The 20,349-nt window shown below is 51.1% G+C and overlaps 6 protein-coding genes across 6 annotated transcripts; 3 read left to right on the plus strand and 3 right to left on the minus strand.

Annotated features, from left to right (window-relative positions):
• Positions 1-161: 161 nt before the first annotated feature.
• On the minus strand, positions 162-3,533 carry VE01_10637 (uncharacterized protein). The gene is made up of 5 exons (XM_018280030.2): positions 2,882-3,533; positions 2,458-2,830; positions 1,657-2,386; positions 1,444-1,605; positions 162-1,390 (listed from the first exon to the last, which is right to left on the minus strand). Exons 1-5 carry the CDS (start codon positions 2,925-2,927, stop codon positions 530-532), a joined length of 2,172 nt encoding a protein of 723 aa, XP_018125129.1. The 5' UTR covers positions 2,928-3,533; the 3' UTR covers positions 162-529.
• A 1,490-nt stretch (positions 3,534-5,023) lies between these two features.
• TAD3 (tRNA-specific adenosine deaminase subunit tad3) lies at positions 5,024-6,463 on the plus strand. The gene is made up of 2 exons (XM_018280031.2): positions 5,024-5,334; positions 5,387-6,463. Exons 1-2 carry the CDS (start codon positions 5,204-5,206, stop codon positions 6,435-6,437), a joined length of 1,182 nt encoding a protein of 393 aa, XP_018125128.1. The 5' UTR covers positions 5,024-5,203; the 3' UTR covers positions 6,438-6,463.
• A 156-nt stretch (positions 6,464-6,619) lies between these two features.
• VE01_10639 (uncharacterized protein) lies at positions 6,620-8,511 on the plus strand. The gene is made up of 3 exons (XM_018280032.2): positions 6,620-7,165; positions 7,215-7,773; positions 7,875-8,511. The coding sequence occupies exons 1-3, from the start codon at positions 7,003-7,005 to the stop codon at positions 8,257-8,259; spliced, it is 1,107 nt and encodes a 368-aa protein (XP_018125131.1). The 5' UTR covers positions 6,620-7,002; the 3' UTR covers positions 8,260-8,511.
• VE01_10640 (uncharacterized protein) lies at positions 8,358-13,571 on the minus strand. The gene is made up of 3 exons (XM_018280033.2): positions 12,330-13,571; positions 8,753-12,271; positions 8,358-8,693 (listed from the first exon to the last, which is right to left on the minus strand). The coding sequence occupies exons 1-3, from the start codon at positions 12,996-12,998 to the stop codon at positions 8,565-8,567; spliced, it is 4,317 nt and encodes a 1,438-aa protein (XP_018125133.1). The 5' UTR covers positions 12,999-13,571; the 3' UTR covers positions 8,358-8,564.
• Positions 13,572-13,688: 117 nt separating this feature from the next.
• Positions 13,689-16,807, plus strand: VE01_10641 (uncharacterized protein). The gene is made up of 2 exons (XM_018280034.2): positions 13,689-14,339; positions 14,472-16,807. Exons 1-2 carry the CDS (start codon positions 14,325-14,327, stop codon positions 16,494-16,496), a joined length of 2,040 nt encoding a protein of 679 aa, XP_018125134.1. The 5' UTR covers positions 13,689-14,324; the 3' UTR covers positions 16,497-16,807.
• Positions 16,808-16,920: 113 nt separating this feature from the next.
• Positions 16,921-19,663, minus strand: VE1 (velvet protein). Its single transcript, XM_018280035.2, has 2 exons — positions 19,198-19,663; positions 16,921-19,140 (listed from the first exon to the last, which is right to left on the minus strand). The coding sequence occupies exons 1-2, from the start codon at positions 19,328-19,330 to the stop codon at positions 17,603-17,605; spliced, it is 1,671 nt and encodes a 556-aa protein (XP_018125132.1). The 5' UTR covers positions 19,331-19,663; the 3' UTR covers positions 16,921-17,602.
• Between the last annotated feature and the right edge of the window lie 686 nt (positions 19,664-20,349).

Raw genomic sequence — 20,349 nt, forward strand, 5'->3', positions numbered from 1 at the left:
ATACCCCCGTTACGCCATTACACCCGTTACGCCACGACCTACGTTAACTCTTAAAACCTAATACTAATTCTTGCTTGTTTTAACTATTAAGTAGGCCAATTTACCTACGGTTGTCAAGTCACCTACGAGTGTATTAACTAAACACTAATAAGACAAAAAAGGTTCTGCTATTTGTGTGAAAAATATATGTAAGCCTGTTTAAAACCATTAAACCATCCTAGGTAGGATAAACTGTCCGTCCTCTTCATAACTTAGTATATATTTATTTATTCTAACAATATGGGCTTACACAAGCTACTTAGGGCAATTAACTTGGCCATATATATGAATCATTTCATATTACCCTGTCTACATTAATTCCGAACTCCAAAATCTAAGTAATTGCGTGAAAAACAAGTCCCTTCCCTCCATGTGTGCGCATTAACCCAAGCTGCCCATTACTCCACGCCACGAATCATACCAATAACTCCTGCAACTACTACCTGTGTGGCAATCAAACACCCTTCTTTTGTTAACTCAAGTCGACTAATTAATTCCCTTTTCGTGTTTCCTTGTGAGGCTTGTAGTCCTTCACCTCGTCAAACCATTGGCTCTCTTCATTATATTTGTACGCATGGAAGTCCACACCGTAAGGCTTCGGCTCAATGACAAATAACATCCCAAGGGGGACATCAAGATCAGCGATGTCGTTTCGGGTTAGGTCCATGAAGTAAGCCATGAGGACTCGGGCAATGGAGCGATGTCCAATGATGAGGACATGATCGGTAATTCTCTCGATCTCTCTCACCATATCCCGAAGTCGACTGATAACTTGAAGGTAGCCTTCTCCTCCTACTCCAGGATAGATATAGTGGAGCTTATCCTGCTTCCGTTTGTTGAATTCCAGCGGGAAATTGTGTTCTATTTCCTCATATGTGAGTCGCTCAAAATCACCCGCGTTCAGCTCATTGAGCATTTCCCAGTTCTTTACGTCATAATCGTCATCGGCCTCGAAATCTTCTGCTGTTTGAATGCTTCTCTTGAGCATTGATGTCCAGATGCAGAAATTCTTTTCGTCGAGCTCGCCGAGGCGGCTCTCGGGATACGGAGGTGTATTGTCTCCAGGTTGTGGTGGAAAGCTGGAGGACAAAATTTTGTCTTTTTGCTCTACCAGCCAATCCTTTCGTTTCTGAGTCATGAAGTTATACAGGACAGCACCATAAGCGCGACCCTCTGGCGTAATGTCGGAATTTCCACCGAGCTTTCCTTCCCTATTATCATATGATTCTCCATGGCGGGTAATCCAGATCTGTCTCGGGGAAAGATTGAACGTGGTTAGGTATGAGGCTATTCCTCCGCTTAGAAACCCCTTCAATTGGTGGTGTATGACTTTGCGTCCAACATCAATCATCTGGTACGGATTAGCGACGTTCTTTACCAAGTTCTAATCAAACAAATCCTTACCTTAATATATTGGATGCCCATTTTTTCTTCATACTCGCCGAGCGGGACATATGCGCTTTCATAGGCCGCAACTCGTTTTCTAAAATCTTCCAAGGACGTCACTGGGTCCTTGCCTTTATAGTCTGGGCCAGATAGCTTCAGACGCATATTTGCTTCCAGGAGCTATAGTAGTATGGTTAGCATAAGCTTTACAATTAGACTCGATGTCCTTACCCCTTGGTCTTCGCAGATACTTTCGATGAATAGTATGCCAAGCTTGGAATCCCGTTCCTTGACGCGATTGAACAGCATTTTTCGTCGCTCAAGTGTGCTATTCGTTGCATCTAAAATGCCAGCAGACCCGCCCTGGAGTAAAAGATAATCAAGTAGCTCGTCGAGTGTCGAGATGGCTACCTGCTCTCGCACCTGGGACGCTCGCGCGTTAGAGGGGTCAAAGAACTCTGCACTCTGGTCAAAGGGCTCCATCGGTGCCTTGGGTTCCTCCGAATGGTCTCGAGAAGCCGACTCTTGGTTTTGGCTAGGTTCGACTCCATTGAGAAGTATATGTGCAGCCTGGGTGGGTCCATCCATTGTGCCCGAGACTTTGGAAGTCTCTGGGAGAGCATCCGTGTTTGTCATTGCTTTTGCTCGGGCTTGTATCTGGGCTGTAAGGTTGGATGACCCTGGTTGGGCACTAGCTGCCACTCGTCGTCGATTACCAACGTTGAAGATCTGACTGTTGTGCTGCTGCCATGAAAGATACCGTTGTATTTTCTTGGTAATGTACGATTTCCCCCTTGCTGGCAGACCAACCATTATAATCACCAATTTGGATGCCACATCTCGCTCTGCAATACGGCCATCGGGAGAAACCCTGGACCGTGTCATCCCAGGAATATTAAGCGTTGTTGCAGGAGGTCGTGTCCGAGGTGTGCTCGAACCCGAGTTTTGTCTAATTGGCATGCTGCGACTTTGTTAGTTAGGGAAATTAGTACAAACCATGGAAGGCTATGGGGCTTCTGGATGGGAACTCACAGATGAGGGCTACCGGGTGCTGTCGATGGAGTACTGCCAACAGAAGCCTCGCTTGGGGTGTGACTCCCAGCATCGTGTGAGCCGCAGCCATGGCCGTTTGGAATCGTCGGATGGACACGCCCATGGGGAATAGGTATCGGCGGGACCAGTCCATGGGGAAGAGTTGGTGGCGGTACCAGCCCATGGGCTATGGATAGTGACGGCACCAGGCCATTGGGGATAGATGGCGACGGTACCAGGCCATGGGACGTTGGTCTGATTTCGCGCGTCTCTTTGTTGGAGTGGTGATCATTGGAAGTGTCCACGGCGACTACATTACTCATGATTGCAGCTTTTCCGATGGACGAGAGTTGAGACTGTCGCCTCAAGCTGTCTATGACGGAATTAGTTAACGGCATACCTAGATACCATGGTGAACGCATACCTGCGATTTCATTGTCAACAACTGCCCCGGGAGTGAAGTGAGGCATCAGGCGAGGAATATCGTGGGCGTGCCGCCGCCTGCAAGTGGACTGCGAGGCAGCGAGAGACTGAGGTCCTCAATAGCGGGTTTCGGGACAATTATTGGCTCCGGCGGGTTGAAGGTGTAATAGAGCCGTGGACTCGGCTGGACAGGTGAGGCTGAGGCTGAGGCTGTAAAGACTTTTGGGGGAGACGGATGTGCCGGCGAAGAGGTACTGGTGAGTTGCTTGGAGTTCTTGGCTAAGAATTTCGGGAGTAATGAAATTCAGCTGGTGAGGCTGGCACGCTCAGATCGAGACTGTATAGTATAGTATATAGAGAATAGTTGTGATGAGACGAAGAGTCGATTTGGCCTTGGGGTTGTGTCGTTGCGCTCAGTTGGATGTTTGTTGGGGGATATGGTTTTTTGGGAAGAAGGAAGAGAGGTGGTTGTTAGTTGTTGGGGTATGCGACGATCAGTGAGGACCAAAAAGGACCAAAAAGGATAAAGTCAGTCGTTAGTGGTAGGTTGGAGTTAGTTGGAGTCAGAATTGGAGTACGGGGGCGTTACTGGGAGTACTGGGAGTACTGGGGAGTGCTACTTGGAGTACAATAAATGACATGCTTGACCGGGGAGATGCATGGAATTTGGCGATTTTAGCAGATTTTAGCAGATTTTAGCAGAATTTAGCTTTGCTTAAGGCCTGTCACCAGTGCGATTGGCGACACACTAAGGCGGTTCAGGCGCCCGACGGGGAAATCGGCACGAAACTGGGTGCAGTGGGTTGCAGTGGGTGCAGGCAGGGTACATGCAGACAAAGGCACGCGGTACGGGATGTGTTTGTACTCCCCGAAGCCACCAACAGTTAGTTGTCTAGATGTCTAGATGTCTAGAATGTCTGCATATGGAATGTGAGGAGATCTTCTAGATGGGTGGTGTGTCTTCTCTTTTTCTCCTTCTGTCCATAGCCTGGCCTCACACTCTACAGACTGTAGTATAGTTTGTAGTATAGTCTATAATAGGGTACATATATCACTCCGATCATATCGTACCTAGTATATCGTCTTACATGCCAGATCTCCGAGGAACAATCCCTAGAACCCCCCCCCACCCCTTTCCAACGTGTCTACTTTAGGCTTAGGTACGCACATCCTAGGTGACACTTGATATCTAGCAATATATGAAGTACAGTAAGTAGTATGTAGTAGTATGTAGTAGTGTGTGGTAGTATGTATATGCTAGTATATGGAGTATAGTAATCTATTTCACCCATATGATACCTGCTATAGTAAGTTACATATCATCCCATATATATGCCCCCGACTGTAGGGTATATGTTATATGAGTGCCCACGTTATATATACATTAGAGTTCCTCCATCCGTTCGGTCCGAAGTACATCCATCCACACTCCGTATAGCTGGAAATATAGTTCCACGTACCCTTCGAAACACAGTCCATCGCACCTACCTTCCCTGTCGACGCATGCCTTGAACCCCACGTTTATGCATGATTCGTACTAGTTTGTCCAAATGGAAACGAGGCGGCGGCGACGGCGGAGAAACCTTGTCTGAGACTCACAGCATCACAGCATCACACCAGTAACTGTGAGCAACATTGTAACTTACTGACCCTTTATGACTCTACTCGCCGTACGAGTTGTGTGGTAGTGTGGTACGTTCTCTTCTCCGCGGCTGGAGACATAGGTATTGTGATACTTTAGATTCTATGAGGCATGAGTAGCACAATCAAAAGGCATTTCCAGCTATGCCGGCCGTACCATCTGTACTGGCTACCTTCCCTCATCTCCTTCTTCCTCACAATATATGATATATGTCCGGAGTATTAGAAGGGATATAGCAATATATAACAGCACCAATGTAAATATTGTTAATGAGTGACTCCTACAGCAAGTACTCGCCGAAGTATTACCCTAGTGGACGCTTAATTAAGTCTAGCGGAGAGGGTACAACAGGTACGGACATCCACACCACGAAACTGAGAACAACAAGCGTCTCCTAGCCTCCTCAAAAAAGATTTCTGCCCATTTGTACCGCCTTAGTTTTTGCTTTTGGCCGGAGTAATCCCCCCCCCACCGTAAAATTGACATCACGTGCGATAAGAGATAGCCTACAATTATGCTGGAATTACGTTATGATTGCCAGTAAAAGCATTGCCCAGCTCGACTTTCTACGGCCGATGCTCCCATCTGAGTATTCAGCCTCCTTTGCCTCCAAACCAAACCCCGCTTTCCCACGTTGCTGATACTCCGGAAATGCGGTGACCAAGGCCTATCCCTACCCCCATGGCCACCATCCCACCCCCAGTGCGGCGCCTCAAACCGTTGAAGACCTTACTGGAGCTGAAAGCCGGGGACTCCACCATTGATGTCTACATCACAACTGTCCCCATCAAATCTGCCAATTCGGTACTGAGGTGAGTTAGCTGCCGACACAAGTCAATGGGTTCGAATGCTGACATATGCGAGTGCGGTGCGTTCTTTGATCCAAGATGAGTATGCGGTCGACTTACAGCACCTACGACGATTTGCGAAGCTCCACGACCTACCCCCGCACTTGAAGTTGCTGGTCTCCCCTTCCGATACCGCCGCCCCTGTTGCCGATGGCCAGGCAAGCCTTTGCTTGCTGGTGGCTCCCACAGCTTCTATGGACCTTCCAGCGTTAAAGGAGTGTATCTCTAATGTGCTGCCATTGTCAGAGCACAGTGCGCCGGCGGTCTGGACAATTCCTGTGCCGCAACTTGCGCCAACCTCCCAGGAGCAGGCCACGAAATGGACTACAACACATTGGCCGACAGTATATAAGAAGAACAATCCATTTGGCCCACACCCACATATACTTTCTCGAGCGGAGGATGAGATGGCCGGTGATCTGGACAAATGGATGGGAATGGCCCACAGCGTTGCCCAGGCCTCGGTAGCCTCTGGGACCGGCGAGGGTACTGGCGCAGTTATTGTCCAGAGAGACAATGGCACCACTCGTGCTTTGGCGCTGGCCGGAGATGCACGCTGGGCCAAGGGGAGGAGTTCCCCAAAAGGTAATGTCATGGCACATTCCATTCTGCGCGCTATAGGCATGATTGCCCAGAAAATGAGAACGGCTGAGAGGAAAAAGGGCGACGCGCCTCCACCATCATCCCTTGATGAACTGGAAAGCGCAATGTTTCTTGATATGCCCATGCATCTTGAAGAACATTCTGTCTTCAACGAGAGTACAGTATCCCCAGACGGATATCTGTGTCACAACCTGGAGATATACTTGACCCATGAGCCTTGTGTCATGTGTTCCATGGCGCTGTTACACTCCAGATTTGGCAGAGTCGTCATTGACTCACGAGCGCCAGCAACAGGAGGGCTTTGTAGCGAAGGCACAACCTCTGGAACTGTCGCACAACCCCACACTTCACAACTGGGGCATGGACTGTTCTGGAGAAAAGAGTTGAACTGGTCGTTGCTGGCGTGGGAGACCGAAGGCCATGAACCTCCCCCTTTAAACGATAGATGTGACATGCAAGCATAATTATAAATAAAACATGATAATTCCCGTTGCTTTGTTCTTTCGTGAAGCTTTCAGTCGTACATCTGAGCCGTGGAGTAATCTAAGATAAGCCTCGTTTGGGATTCAACAGCCTTGCATAAGGCGGGGACTACGTACCAGCAAATGAAGTGGGAGAAGGCTGTGCCTGACTTACACCCAGAGTCTCAACTGCAAACACACGAAACGTAAATCCTCCTGGTGTATTTTGGGCTCATATCTTTATGACCTGCTGCGTTTCCACTCAGTGGTCTTGATTGGATAAGATCGTTCGTGTCGCATCTTGTCTTTGTTCGAGAGCAAGAGCGAACCTACCAGCCACATGGAGACGGTGGCCCGTACAGCTTCCCTCTGGTGACAACCAGGGCCTGTAAACGCAATACTCCGCTACAGGCAACTTTTGAAATTACCAGCCCGGTTCATCAGTAACCGCCGTCTCTTTGAAATCGCGTCCGTTGCCCTAGTGCCTGGGGTGCAGCTTGGAATTCGCCCGTTTGTCCGCTCTATAGCAACCGTCGCGCCTCTTTATCACGAGACTACTGAGCCTAGGATGGCTGCATTGGGAGGGAAGGGCGTGCCAGAGTCGGCCTCTAAGAAGAGAAAAGCTGCCAACCAGCCCAAATTCTACGCCGTGCGAGCTGGCCGTCACCCGGGCGTCTACTCTGATTGGAACGAGTGCAAGGAGAGCATTACTGGTTTCAAAGGCGCTAGCTGTGAGTTGTTCTGTATTCCTCATATTGGCTTTATGTCTAACTTTGCAAGTCAAATCGTTCTCTACTCGATCCGAAGCAGAGGCATTTGTATCTGGGAGAGAGTCGACCTCCGGCCCCTCTGCATCTGTTGGAGAAGCCCGTTTTTATGGCGTGGCGAGTGGCCACAATCCTGGTGTATATACGGACTGGACGACTGCTCAAGAGCAGATAAAGGGATGGAAGCTACCTAAATATAAAAGGTTTAGCACAAGGGGCGAGGCGGAAGCATTTGTTCAAGCTGGGGGCCGCCCGGGCAAGGTGGATTCAGGCACCACAGAATTGATAGACGAAGATGAACAACCCGAGGATTCGGACGATGAAGTATCGGATGTTGAGAGCCTTCCGGTGTCGTCAAAGAGGAGAAAAACGTCTCCAGCGGCCTCGGTCAACCAGACCAAGACCAGTCAAAGTACGGTGCAGATAGCAGCCACCACCTCAGCTGCTAAATCTCGTGCCGCCGATGCCAAGTCGAAGCCTCTTAATATATATACAGATGGCAGCAGTTTAGCCAATGGAAAGGTGGGAGCTGTTGCAGGAGTCGGTGTGTTTTTTGGGGATGGAGATGATAGGTGAGTCTCAACCTGCCATCCAGAGCACTTCATTGACGATGATGCTGTACTGGAATGGACCTGGTATATGCAGCAAGAAATACTAATTTTTGGCCCATTAGGAACATTTCCGAGGCATTGGAGGGCGAACTTCAAACCAACCAAAGGGCCGAACTCACGGCTATTTTGCGCGCCCTTGAGATTGCGCCTATGCACCGTGAAGTCCACATCTACACAGACAGCAACTACAGCATAAACTGTGTGACGACCTGGTTCAAGAAGTGGGAGACGAATAACTGGTTAACCTCAACCAACCAGCCCGTCATGAACAAGGACCTGGTCGTAGACATTCTTGCGAGGATCAGGGAACGGCAAGGGCAGGGATCCGGCACGATTTTCAACTGGATCAAGGGCCATTCAAATGATCCGAGTAACGAGGCGGCTGATAGGTTAGCTGTTAGTGGTGCCCAACGGGCCCAGGCACGGAGGAGGCAAAACAAATCATGACGGCGTCTTTCAACAACTACAGCAAGGCAGTCCGTTCACTGGTCAAAAAGGGATCAGTCGCTCACACAATCACGGCGCATTGTTTCTTGGAGACTTTAGTGGGGCATGGCTGAATTTAACAACCACAAAATGTAAACAATTATATCAAACTGGGAAACACGCTGTACCCAACCGCACTCCTCGTAAACACCCTATAAAAGAACCATCATCTCAATCCCACCAATACTGAACAAGCCCTCATCCCAAGAAGCGTCCTTGAATGTCATAATCCCAAATTGGGAACAACCTTAAAAACGGTTGGTAAATTACAAAGTCTCCACTGCCTGCTCAGCTCTCGACCGAGCATACGACTTGACAAGTCGAGTCCCCTCTGCCCATACTTTGGGTACGCGGTTGTAGAGCATGGTAGCCACAATAATTACTAGAATAGGAATCTATATGGAGTTAGTTAAGTTCGTTTTGCATGCACAGAATGGGAAAGGGGATGACATACCCAAATGAAAAATAGCTTCCTATCACTCCGGAATCGGATCTTTTTGCCATGTGCCAGCCGGATTTGAGCACGTCCTTCTTCGGATATGGAGTGCTTGGAACTGGAATCCAGGTTCTCTAATGCCTGCGATGAAGTTTTGGAACTCGAGGCCACGCTCGAGCCAGACGACTGTGCCTGGTCGTATAGTGTAGAGCATTTGTCATCAGCGATCGCATCTGCTGCAGCCTGAGTAGCCGACGCTCTTTTGGTGTCGACGTCCTCATGGGGGAAGATATCCTCATATGCGGGAGGGGCATTCGATACAGTTCCGGAGAAAAGGTCCCACCATTTTGAATCTGCCTCTTTATTCGCTGGACCAATCTCGGCATTTCTGGATGCGCCCATGTGTGGTACTAGTGAGCTGATTCTGCGAACCATAGGTGCCGTTGGCAAATATGCTTGGTAGTCTGGTAGGTTTGGGATTTGCGGTAAGTTAAGGTGTTGCATAGACTGTTGAATATGCTGAATCTGTGCAGTTAAATGATCGCGGAACGCTGTCATGGCTGCTGCCGGTGATACGAACCCAGCTCCCACGGCGTCCGTTGTGGGGACGGGGAGACCATTGACTTCATTTGAAAGCGAAGTGTCAAGGTCTGGGGGAGCTGCGCTCCTGCGTCTTGGGCGCATCCAAAATACTTCATCGGGTGTAGCATCATCGCTTCCTTCATCGCTGTATTCGGGCTCCTCGGTCTCAGATGTATCATCTGCGTCGTCACTAACACCTGGCGATGTCGTAACTTCAGCTCCATTTGGACGCGGTTCCCATAGTGACTGCAGGGACGTGGCGCTGCTTGTCCTGCTACGAATAGAGCCGCCACTACGCCTGCGGCTATGACGCTCTACACGACGAGTGGATTGAAGAGTTTCTTCGGATGTGCATAAGTCGGAGGCTGTATAACCCTGGAGAGTCCTCCACGAAGGATCTGCGCCGCAGAGAATGAGTCGTCTTATAATCTGAGGGTGATTATGCATCGCTGCAAAGTGCATCGGTGTGAAACCTCCTTTATCACGGGGCTCCGGGTTAGCACCTCTTGCCAATAAAGCCGCGACAAAGCGATGAAGGCCCAATGAGCACGCTAAGTGAAGCATCGTCTGACCAGATGCTCGTCGCATGTTCAGGCGAGGTAGATGCGAGCTATCATCTAAGTCAATGAGGTCCAGTATTCTTAGTAATGTTGCTTCGACGTCAACACCGAATATGGCGGCGTTGAAACGAGAGACAGGTGGTTGCTGCGTTCCACCTGTCGGTGAAGCACCCCCAGCGGCACCCCAAGATGATGGTCCATCACCCACGATTCTTCGTGCCAAGTCACGGACATCTTCCATCCTCCCAGTCATCTTGTGCCCCAATACAGACAGAGCCGTTCTTATAATCTGTTGTTCATCGTCGTCAACATACTTAAAGAATGCCTGTTGCTTAAGGATCGGCGGTGACGGGTAGGGCTGGAGTTGCTGCTGGTGCTGATGCTTGAATGTGACTGCAACAGTTCCGCCAGTAGTCGCAGGAGGAAGCAAGCAGACAAGCGACGTTTCGCCCCAGTATGTCGTGGTAGTGGCTTTCACATCCCCAAACATAACTTCCAAGCCTTGACAGAATCCGCTACCAAGACACGTTACTTCAATCCCTCCAGCCTTTGGCCCTTCATTTGGAATCATCTTGTGGATGGTGGGTGGCCTTTGGGGGTTGAGCGGCAGTGGCATCCCATATAGGCCATTAGCAACTGCTTGTGCAATCTGAGCTTGCTGCTGTTGATACGCCTGTATGCTATTCCTCATACTATTCGGACTTGGTGCGCGGCTTGGATGCGTGGAGGTTGGCGCCGAGTATAGCTGGTTCAGAGCAAGGTTATCCATACTTTGGGATCTATTATTATTGGTGATAAATCCTTGCTCGTTGCCGTTTTGAGTTGGTGACCCAGCGTTAAATTGAGTATGGCCCGGTTGTACTGATTGGGGCATGTGGTTGAACGTTGTGTCTTGAGGGGAAGCGAACATGTTAGGTGAAGTTCCATATGGAGGTTGAGATGAGGCAGCGCCCGAGCCATTGGCTGCAGGGTTCAGGCCTCCAGGGTGCTGCGGCATAGTCTCGAGTCTTGTCATGGCGAGACCGCTTGGGACTTTGCTAGACCCGCTAGCCTTTCGCTTTTTGTTACTCGGACCAATTGATCCAGAAGGCGATGCCTGCCTCGACAAACTGCGTGGAGTCGTCGTGCTCGGGGCATTTTGAGATGCCTGAGGAGTACCAAGTACCGAAGAAGAAGCATATGATAAGGGGTAGTTCCTTTGGAGGTTTTGCACATCTGTGTTTGACTGCGATGCACGAAACGATGCCATGGGCATATCGAAATTCATATCGACGCCAGGGTTATTCATGTACCCATGTTCGTTGACACCAGCGCCGCCTGGCCCCATTAAATGAGGAGGCATGTTGTGTGTCTTATGGTCATCTGTGATCATGATCGAAGATGTAATCTCTTGAGCTACCAGTCGCCCCGTCCAGTCTTTGATTGTGAAGATAACCTGGAACCCCAGTTTCTCATTTTGATGCCTGCAATAACAAGCAATGCGCATAGGAGCATCAACTTGTAAAGCGCCCTCGTGAACGACTGGTTCCCGTCGGTCTCCTACCGTATCGGACAACACTTGGCTTGATGGCTGTTGCCAGTCTTTGATTTCATGGGTGTTGAAGACGATCACGCGTTTGTCTTCGTCCTTGTGCCAGGATTCTTCTTCTTCAACCTTTTTGACCTTCTTCCTCGCAGCACGCTTACGCTCACGGGTAATGCATCCAGAGCATATCTTCACCTCCCCTCCGTTCAGGGGCTTGTTCTCATCATCATCGTCGGTTACCGTATCAGCTTCGTCCTCTGAACGCGACTCTGAAGTTTTGGGAGCTCCCGCAGCACGCTCAAAGGCTCGTCGGCGAAATTCTGGATTTTGCATCGCACTGGTGCAAACCAGGGTTGTTGTGAGTTCTAAGGTATCAGGTGATTTGGTGAGGGGCTGTTTCGCCAGCAGTTTGGGCTTCGAAATAGTGTGAGTAGGTAGATGGAGCTTTGTAATACCCGGAGGAAACGGGAATAGCGTCATCTTGATAGGGATTTGAGTCTCTACTCTCGACTTCAATGGAGTCGGGTGAATGGCCAAAACTGGCTTATACATGTTATCCATAAGAGACATGCCAGCCGAGAAAGGCATCTGTTGGGGAATGCTGTTGTTCATGCGCATAGGCATAAAACTTCCGCCATTCACCATCGAGTTTGGTATGCTGAAGTCGTAGCTTGTTTGCCAGGGGTTGTTCTGTGCCCCATTACCAAGCATCGTTCCATTGATAAATTCTACTCCGCCGGAAGGGGACGGAGAATTGTTGAAGAATACTGATGGTGAAGATTCCTGGCTCGTGATCATTGTGGACAAAGGAGAGGCTTCGCGGGATGCGTTGGTCGTCAGACCGTGCATATTGTTTGTGATAGAATTTTGCTAATAATCGTTAGTTCTTTGACTGGAAATTGCTATAGCTATCAACTAGGGAACTCACCGAGGACTTCGAACGGTGACCTGCGGCTCTATGCTTCATAACTGGGGTATTTCGACTTGAAGTGTCATGCTTGATAGTTGGCATTTCCGGCGACTTCATGGCGGAGGCGAAATGGCTTGGGCTGCTTGCAGCACTATCAAAGTCGAAATCGTTTTCCATTATCTTATCGTTAAAATCGAACGCTGTAGCGGTCGAGGACGAGGCCGTTGTGGCGCTGTATGGCCCGTAGGCCTCTGAATCGTCCGGTCCATGTCCCCCCTCCACTTTCCAATCGCCCATCTCAGCATCATTCATTGAGGCGTCTTTAGCTTCGAAGGTAGGTTCTGATGATTCTGATGATGGCTTTCGTTTATTGTATGTTGAGGAGTCTGAGGACGAGTCATGAAAAGAGCCGCCTGGAGAATCTGAGGAAGGTATCGAGGGCGTCCGTGGGCCTGTCGCAACGGCGGAACTCCTGTTTTGAGTGCTGCCTTTCTGGGCTATCGCAGGTGAGCCAAAATTCGCTCTCCTCTCTCCGGGAGGAAGGTTTTGGTCCAGGAAAGCACCAGGGCTTCCCGAAGCTATGTATGGCGTGCCTGGGTTGAAGAACTCGAAATCCTGGTCGTCTGGATCCTCCGACACATCCAAATCAAGAATGAAGGGAGACGAATACGGCTCAGTGCCCGGCATCGCCTTCGTTTATCGGGCTCGGTCTATTCACCGGCGTGTCCTGGGTGCGGGAGATAGGATTGACGCCTCGTAACAACCCCCAGCCCGACGGTCGTCTTTCGCGGGTGCTGATCAATGAAGAGTATTGAAATTGAATCGCAACCTATCGCCCGGACATCTTTATCGCAGATGCTGAGTTCAATAGGGGTGGGATGAATGGATCTTTTGCGGTTGAGTCTTCGAGGGAGGCGATGGTGTGGTGCCCAACGGATCGCGTGAGTCGGATCGAGTCGATGTTGGAGGTATTATCGCAATGATCGGATGCCTCTGGCAGCGATAGGAGGTCCAGAGTGAAGCAGCGATTGAATGGTGATGGCTGCGGGGAGTGGTTGTGCAGTACAACAGGCAGGTCGAGGTTCGATATCGCCGACGTTGAGGGATCTGGAGCGAAGAAAGGCTTGGCAGTCTACGCGTTCCTACTTCTTCGTACACTGACAGGCGAAACTGGGGGGGCTGCAAAGTACCAGTACCTTGTTATCGCGTATAAATTTGGGGGGTTAGTAAAGTATCAAAAAGTCACTTTGTAGAGTAATCGACGGGGTGAAATTCAGAAATACTTTTGCGGGAAGGCAAATGGACGAAAAGGGACCCTTAGAGTGCGAGTATCTCAACCAATAAAATACTGTCCAATACATCCTCTATGAAATATAAATATAATCATAATAAAAACATAAAAGCATGACTACCTCCGTAAGCACGACTCGATTGCTACGTACGTACTTGTGTAATTCAAAACATAACTTTTAATAGGTGTGTGAAACTCGCTCATCTCGTTCATCTCGCTCATCTCATTCATACACCGCTGTTATATTATGAAGAGATTATGATGAGACACTTCTCCTATCCTTCTCCTGCTTCTTCTTCTCAAGAATAACAAAAGCTTATCCACATCACATCACCTCACCTTCACAAATTCACAATTCACAATTCAACCAGTACATGTCCAACGCTGAATGTTGATACTCCTACTCGATTAAGTACATACATACTACGTCCATCGTGGTGGGGAAATACGCGTAGTAACAGGGTCAACAAGGCTACGCTGTTACCCTGTTACGGTCCCTTCGTTGTCCGGGTTCCAGAGCGGACTCACAACAACAACAACCACAGATACATCATCTACTATTTACATTCCCGATTATCTAGGACGTGACGACCAACAGAAGAGCTCAGAGCAGCCTCTCATCACACCAACATTCTTTACCTTCACCCAAGTTAACTGTCTCAAGCTTTGTCTTTATGGTCATACAAAGCAAGGGCCATACGTGAGCAGCAGCAACGACCATCATGGATCCGCACGTGGTAAGTTATTTTCAGCTTGATTTGGGGTGTATAGTATAGGTCGTATCTGATCTCACTATCACTGAGCATACAATCCACCCACAGCGCCGTCGTTCTGCACCCCAGAAAAGAATGCAAGGCTAACATCACTAGTTTCCAAGCAACACTCCACAGGGCAAGCCTGAGGGTGATGTGAAAGCCCCCAAATCTTTCTCCAAAGGAAGCAAGAGACTTTTTAGTCACACTTTCTCAGGGTACTCGCAAGAGGAAGACAGTGCCAGTAACTACGGAAGTGGCAGCGATGGACGCCACCTTGATGAAGATGACCCGTTCGAGAAGCGTCACCGCACCAGTGACTGGCCACTTGGGGGCAATGGGAAGGCCGTTGAAGGCGCTGCAGCTGACGGACCTGATTCCCCAACCAGCAATTATTCTGACGATGGCGTCCAACCGCGCTCATCCAAGTTCATTGAAGGGAGCATGAGGAACAGAGCGAGCCAAAAGCCGCCAAGAAAGTATGTGGTCACTGAGACCGAGTTGAACTGTGCCGGGGAAAATGAGTGCACCAAGAATGGGAAGCTACAGCGCAACAAGCTGATCCGCAACTCCAACCACTCCGTACCAGCAGTGGCGGGAGAAGCCAAAAATGAAGCAAACCGTCACTCGACCATATTCCGCTTCGGAAAGTCCCTGGCAGCTTCCTTCAATCCGTCAAACTGGAAGATATGGTCAAAATCGCAGGATCCCCAAGTCCCCGACGACAAGGCCGATGCCGAAGCTCAAGCCAAGTTGGAGAGAGCGTATAGGGAAGTGAAGAACATCGCACCCACCCCGGGGCGTCGATTTGGTCCGGCTGGTGGTTCTGCCATCTGGAGCAACCCGCGGTCATCCGTGAACGCTTCAGGCGTCGATATTTCAGAGCAAGCACCACCATCCCAGAAACGATATGGAATGGTATTCGACACCCCGCCACCCATGGCAGGATTCGGCGGCGACGACTATTCTGCTCAACAGGGCACAAGCAAACTTTCCACCCCTGCCGACCTGTACTCCGTGCCATCCCACCAGCTCTTGCACAGCAATGAAAGCAGATCATCCTTCACCTACGGCTCTATCGCCCCGCCGAAGTCGGTGAAGCATAAACTCTCCCGCAAGGACCTCAGGGTGCAGCAGAAGCTCGTCAAACGCGTCAGCAACCTCGAGTCTAAACTCGAAGCTGCGCGTCTCGAGCTGGTGAAATCACTAGGCACCACCGGCCTCCCGCCACCACAGGCCCGGGGTGGGAAATCCCGATTCATTCCTGGGGCACTGTCATCCCTCCCGTCGGAATCTCTGTTGAATGGGTACACCCACCATAACGAGTCCACGCAAAGCTATATCGGCGCAGCCTTGACTACAGATGACAAGATCAGTCTCTCCTCATCACGCAGCCATGGCGAGACCCCCGGCCGTCCCAGCATGTCCAGCTTCTCCTCGTCGGTTCGGGAATATCCAAACAGAGAGTCTCACATCGCCGCAGCAGGCCAAGATGACGCCGACCAAGCCACCCCTTCCAAGAAGCGAAAGAACATGACCAAAACCTCCACCACAACCTCCACCTCCTCCCATCCGTCAGATGCAGACAGCACAATCACCACCACGCCCGCCCCCAACCCCGCCAAAAAATCCCGCAACCACAACAGCACTCCCCGCGAGAAACCCAGCCCCGAACTCCTCCTCCCCGACTCCAGCTCCTCCTCAGACCCCAGTTTCGAGAACGTGGACCCAGAGAAGAAAGCCGTCCTCGTGTCTGTCAGCGCCAAGCAGCAGGGGACGCCGAAGTTGATTGTTAAGAAGCGTCTTCCGCTCGAGACGCAGGGGAGTAGGATTCCACGCAAGGGGAGCAGGAAGGATACGCCTACTGAGGGTGAAGTCGGGGATGGGAATGCTATTACTGTCACTAGCGGCAATGTTGGCCTCCAAGAGACGGAGGCGGGTGAGGGTCAGATGAGACAGGGGACGGGGAAATTGAAGAAGGTTGATAAGACTAGGGTGAAGAGTACTGAGATTGCGCAGGTGGAGAAGCAGGTTGAGGAGAAGACGAAGGATACCAAGGAGAATATCCCAGCTGCGAGAGGGGGGAAAATTACAAGTTCGACTTCGATGGACAGTTTTGAGTGGGGGCCTGATGTGTTTTAAACCCATCGTCACTACAGAAATCAACTCGTGTCAGGAGTTAAGGGGAATGGTGGGGAAGGCATAGAGGGGCGTTACGAATGATGGATGATAAACTGTACTGTACTGATAATAGCGGCATTGCGCGTCGATGGAGATTTGATGATGAGGTAACGAGTTATGTTCTGCTTATTTACAAATTGCGAAAGCTGGAGAGCGAGGTATGGATGGAGAGATTTGTTTGGTAATGGAGGGATGATGAGCAGATGAAGGTGGACAATGTGTGTAAAGCGTAGCGTAGCAAGCAAGCAAGCATAGTTAATATTATTTCGGTGGCACTCTGACTTCCCTACTCCAATGTGTCAACATTACTATCGGGGACTTTGCACATCACACCAAGCAGGTCGACATCATATCACTCACATTCACTTCACAAATCAATCATCAAGTCAACACATAATTTTTAAAATCTCCCCCATCTCATATTCCCAAAAAACTATCCCTAAAAAAAAAGACGGCAGTGTAGCCAGACCTTTGCGCTTTCCCTACAACAAAAAAAACAGCCAAAAAACAGCCATCAGAAGAAAAAAAGAAGACACGAGCTAAAAGAAAAAGAAAGTATTTCAAGTCATAAAACAACCCCCTCCTTCATATCCCCTCCTAAAGTTTTACAGTACGGAGCACCCCTCCGCCCCCCATCCTTTTCCGCTTGGGCAGAAAATGAGGGGGGAGGGGCCCGCTACAACTGCACCCCATGCGCACAGCGAGGAAGGACGTAGGAAAGTCTTGTAGTGTGTGGGTGGCGGTGGTGGTGGTACGGTGGTGGTGTTGTTGCGCATCAGCGCGGGTCGTGAGTAGATGTGATATAATCCGAACAAAAATCCGAGGAACAAGTAAAATGAAAGGGGCCGCCGTCGTCTAGAGGCTTCGTGTTGTGTGGTGGTGAGGTGGGTGGGCGCTGTTGAAGTCGCGGGGGGTAGAAATGGTGGTGTGGTGGTTGAGGTGAAGGAGGTTGTCTAGTGTAGTCCAGCGCACCTGCCGTCCCTCTCAAAGTGCGTGGGTGTACGTATATACGACTCTCCTCCCTGCTCGAAACTCAAGATCGATCGCATCCAGGCCACTCAAGCAGCTTATTCGAAATCCCGCACCGCGCGTGTAAGCCTCTCGCCACCCGCGCGTCTATACTCCATCTTATGCTGCTGCGTCAACTCCTCATTATCCAGTTGCGCAGGACCGCCGTTGTGCGAACTCGACGGCCTCTCGCCATTGTGCAGCGACCCCGTGTGCGCGTTGTTCGCGAAAACCGTCTCGAATGCGCGCTTGCTGCCGGCGCGCTGTGGCTCGGCAGCGGATGTGGATGATGTGAGGGAGGGGTACATGTACGATCCCGGACGGTCGCCGGGGCTGGGGAGGCTGCCCAGTGAGAGGCGGTGGGAGGGGAGAGAGGGGATGGGCGAGGATGCGAGTTCGTGCTTGGGTTCGTAGGCGGGGGTGGTGGAGATCTTGATCGGTGCGAGGACTGGGGCCTCGGTGCGGGATTGGTAGGGTGCGTAGGAGGAGGCGTGGTTCGAGTCTTGTTCTTCGCGGGGGTATTGTGGTTGTGGGAGAGGTGCGCTGGTGAGGGATTGGCGTCTGTATTCGGGATCATAATCTCTCGGGGCTTGGTACTGGCCGTACTGCGGCCTCTCTGGGTAACTGTAGCCGCCTGGTGACTGTTGGGGCGGGTACTGTGGTGCTTGTTGGTGATATGGCGATTGAGCGGATTGATGTGGTTGTTGAGGCTGGGCGGGTGGAGGAGGAGCAGGCTGCGCGAACTGAGGAGTCTGGAATTGAGGTTGCTGCGCGGAATGCCCGCCAAATCCCAGGTAGGATCCTCCTTGCTGCGGTGTGGATGCCGGACCGTGATTATATGGTGCCGGGTATGATGGGTGTGGTGGGTAGGCGTCGGCCGAGGGGCGACGGTGTGCGTACTCGGGCTTGATCTCGCTGTTGCTGTTGCTCAATGATCGTTGGCGGCTATAAGGCTCAACCGGGGTGGCACTTCTCGTGGATCGGCGATATCCGTTGGCGTCTGCGCGCTCGTCGTATTCATCAGCAGCCTTGCCCTCGCGTCTCCTCATGCGCACATCACGACGGATGCGCACGCGGCAGCCTTGCTCCGCCACGGTCCTGCTCAGGCTGGTGCTCTCTGCGAGTCCGGGGAACTTCTTCGCGCTGAAGACGGTGAAGGCCTCGGACTTGATCTCGAGCCTCCAATCGAAGGAATCCGTTGGCTCGTCTGGGTTCTGCTTGATCACTGGTCGGGCATCGGTGGCCGACTCTCCATCCTTGTCCTTGTCCTCCTTGGTCTCCTCGTACAGGTTGAAGCTCAGGCGGTACTTTCCCTCGTGGCGGACTGACAGGTCGGGGAAGATAAAGTAGCCAGCCTCGGTTGGGCGGTCGAGATATGCCATGCCAGAGACGGGCATGCCGGTGAGGACGGGGATCTGCTGGGCGGTCTGCTGGACACGGCCGTGGATGATGGGACGCGCAGTCTCGAGTGTGGCGAAGACGAAGAAGTTGGCATTGTAGGAGAAGGTGATGTCGTTCTTGAGATTCTGTGCGTCAATCTCGTAGATCTTCAACTCGACCACGGGCGGTGGGTCGACAGGTCTGCGGTCGGCAGAAGCTATGGGATGTCAGTAAGAAGTCGAGGAGGACCTTTGTTCAGACGCGTTGTGCTCACATTTGGCTCCCGAGCCACATGCTCTCGCGCGCTCCGGCTGCTGAATGACCTTGAGCTCGTAGCTGAGCTTGCGGCCCTCGGCCGTCATCCGCGTCACCGTCGCCGTCTCCTGTGGGCGAGTCATTGCATTCATTGTGTCGAGAATGTTTGTCGACGACGATGGGTATCGAGTCTCTCCCTCTGCGGTTGTCGTTTGGCGTAGAGAGTTCGAACTCGCTGTCCTCTCTTTTTTTTCTCGGACGACGACGACGTTGGGTGTGCGAAGGAGAGGTTGGGATGGGGCGGCGGAAGGGACGCGGCAACGAGCGACAGAAGGGTGGATTGTGAGGAGTCTCCTTTCCGAACCGACCTAGGCCTCGTTCACACAAGGGTTGGGGAGTTCGGGGAGGGTGGAATCTCGGTAGGATAATGTAACAAGGCGCGTACTAGGGTGGTCCGTACTGGGGGTGTGGGTGGGTGGGGGAGGGAGGGAACAGGGAAGTAGTCAAAGAAAGGGAAGAAGCAATAGAAGGAGAGGAATTTCCTTGAGGGCTAGAGCGGGAGAAGGAGAGGAGAGAGGCAACGAGTGGGTGAGGTTGAGTGTGAGGAGTGTCAATAGTGTGAGGTTCGGGGAAATAGTAGAGGGAGCAGTCAGAATAGTGAGAGGAGTGGAGAGGGAAGTACCCAGTAAAAGGGCCAGTAAGGGTTTGAAGGGATGGCAGTGTAGGATGTGGTTGGTTGGTTGGGGATGGGAAGGGAAGGGAAGTGGAATTGGGGGGCGTGGGATGGGATGGGATGGGATGGGATGGGATGGGATGTGAAATGTGGGTTTTGGGATTGTGTTGTGGGTAAGGAAAGTAAGTAGAGTACATGGTGTACATAGAATAACAGTGGTTGCTATGTAGTACTGGAAGTACCTAGTATGGAAGACGGAGAGAGAGAGAGTACAGGAGTCTGGGTGGTGGGTGGTGGGTGTGGTGTGGGTGAAGGGTGGGAGAGTTGGGAGAGGTGGGAGTTTGGTATGGGAAGTGCACTGAGCACACTGTGATTTATGCACATGTAGGGTACATTAGGGATTTGGGAATTGGGAATTTGGAGAGTGGTGGGTAGTGGGAAGAGGGTGTGGGAGAGGTGGGAAGGGGAAGGGGAAGAAGAAGAAGAGAAGTGGCAAGG

Source organism: Pseudogymnoascus verrucosus (genome assembly GCF_001662655.1).
Source record: "Pseudogymnoascus verrucosus strain UAMH 10579 unplaced genomic scaffold scaffold_89, whole genome shotgun sequence".
Lineage (NCBI taxonomy): Eukaryota > Fungi > Ascomycota > Leotiomycetes > Thelebolales > Thelebolaceae > Pseudogymnoascus > Pseudogymnoascus verrucosus.

What these genes read in the sequence shown, in the direction of transcription:
- VE01_10637 (XM_018280030.2), bottom strand. Translation starts at nt 2,927, where the DNA reads ATGCCTCACTTCACTCCCGGGGCAGTTGTTGACAATGAAATCGCAG. An exon ending in GCACCCGGTAGCCCTCATCT is followed by an intron (nt 2,387 to 2,457) that starts GTGAGTTCCCAT and finishes ACAAAGTCGCAG; the next exon opens with CATGCCAATTAGACAAAACT. An exon ending in TGGGCATCCAATATATTAAG is followed by an intron (nt 1,391 to 1,443) that starts GTAAGGATTTGT and finishes AATCCGTACCAG; the next exon opens with ATGATTGATGTTGGACGCAA.
- TAD3 (XM_018280031.2), top strand. Translation starts at nt 5,204, where the DNA reads ATGGCCACCATCCCACCCCCAGTGCGGCGCCTCAAACCGTTGAAGACC. An exon ending in TCTGCCAATTCGGTACTGAG is followed by an intron (nt 5,335 to 5,386) that starts GTGAGTTAGCTG and finishes GACATATGCGAG; the next exon opens with TGCGGTGCGTTCTTTGATCC.
- VE01_10639 (XM_018280032.2), top strand. Translation starts at nt 7,003, where the DNA reads ATGGCTGCATTGGGAGGGAAGGGCGTGCCAGAGTCGGCCTCTAAGAAG. An exon ending in TGGTTTCAAAGGCGCTAGCT is followed by an intron (nt 7,166 to 7,214) that starts GTGAGTTGTTCT and finishes TAACTTTGCAAG; the next exon opens with TCAAATCGTTCTCTACTCGA. An exon ending in TTTGGGGATGGAGATGATAG is followed by an intron (nt 7,774 to 7,874) that starts GTGAGTCTCAAC and finishes TTGGCCCATTAG; the next exon opens with GAACATTTCCGAGGCATTGG.
- VE01_10640 (XM_018280033.2), bottom strand. Translation starts at nt 12,998, where the DNA reads ATGCCGGGCACTGAGCCGTATTCGTCTCCCTTCATTCTTGATTTGGAT. An exon ending in GTCACCGTTCGAAGTCCTCG is followed by an intron (nt 12,272 to 12,329) that starts GTGAGTTCCCTA and finishes AACGATTATTAG; the next exon opens with CAAAATTCTATCACAAACAA. An exon ending in GGAAGCTATTTTTCATTTGG is followed by an intron (nt 8,694 to 8,752) that starts GTATGTCATCCC and finishes AACTCCATATAG; the next exon opens with ATTCCTATTCTAGTAATTAT.
- VE1 (XM_018280035.2), bottom strand. Translation starts at nt 19,330, where the DNA reads ATGAATGCAATGACTCGCCCACAGGAGACGGCGACGGTGACGCGGATG. An exon ending in ATGTGGCTCGGGAGCCAAAT is followed by an intron (nt 19,141 to 19,197) that starts GTGAGCACAACG and finishes GACATCCCATAG; the next exon opens with CTTCTGCCGACCGCAGACCT.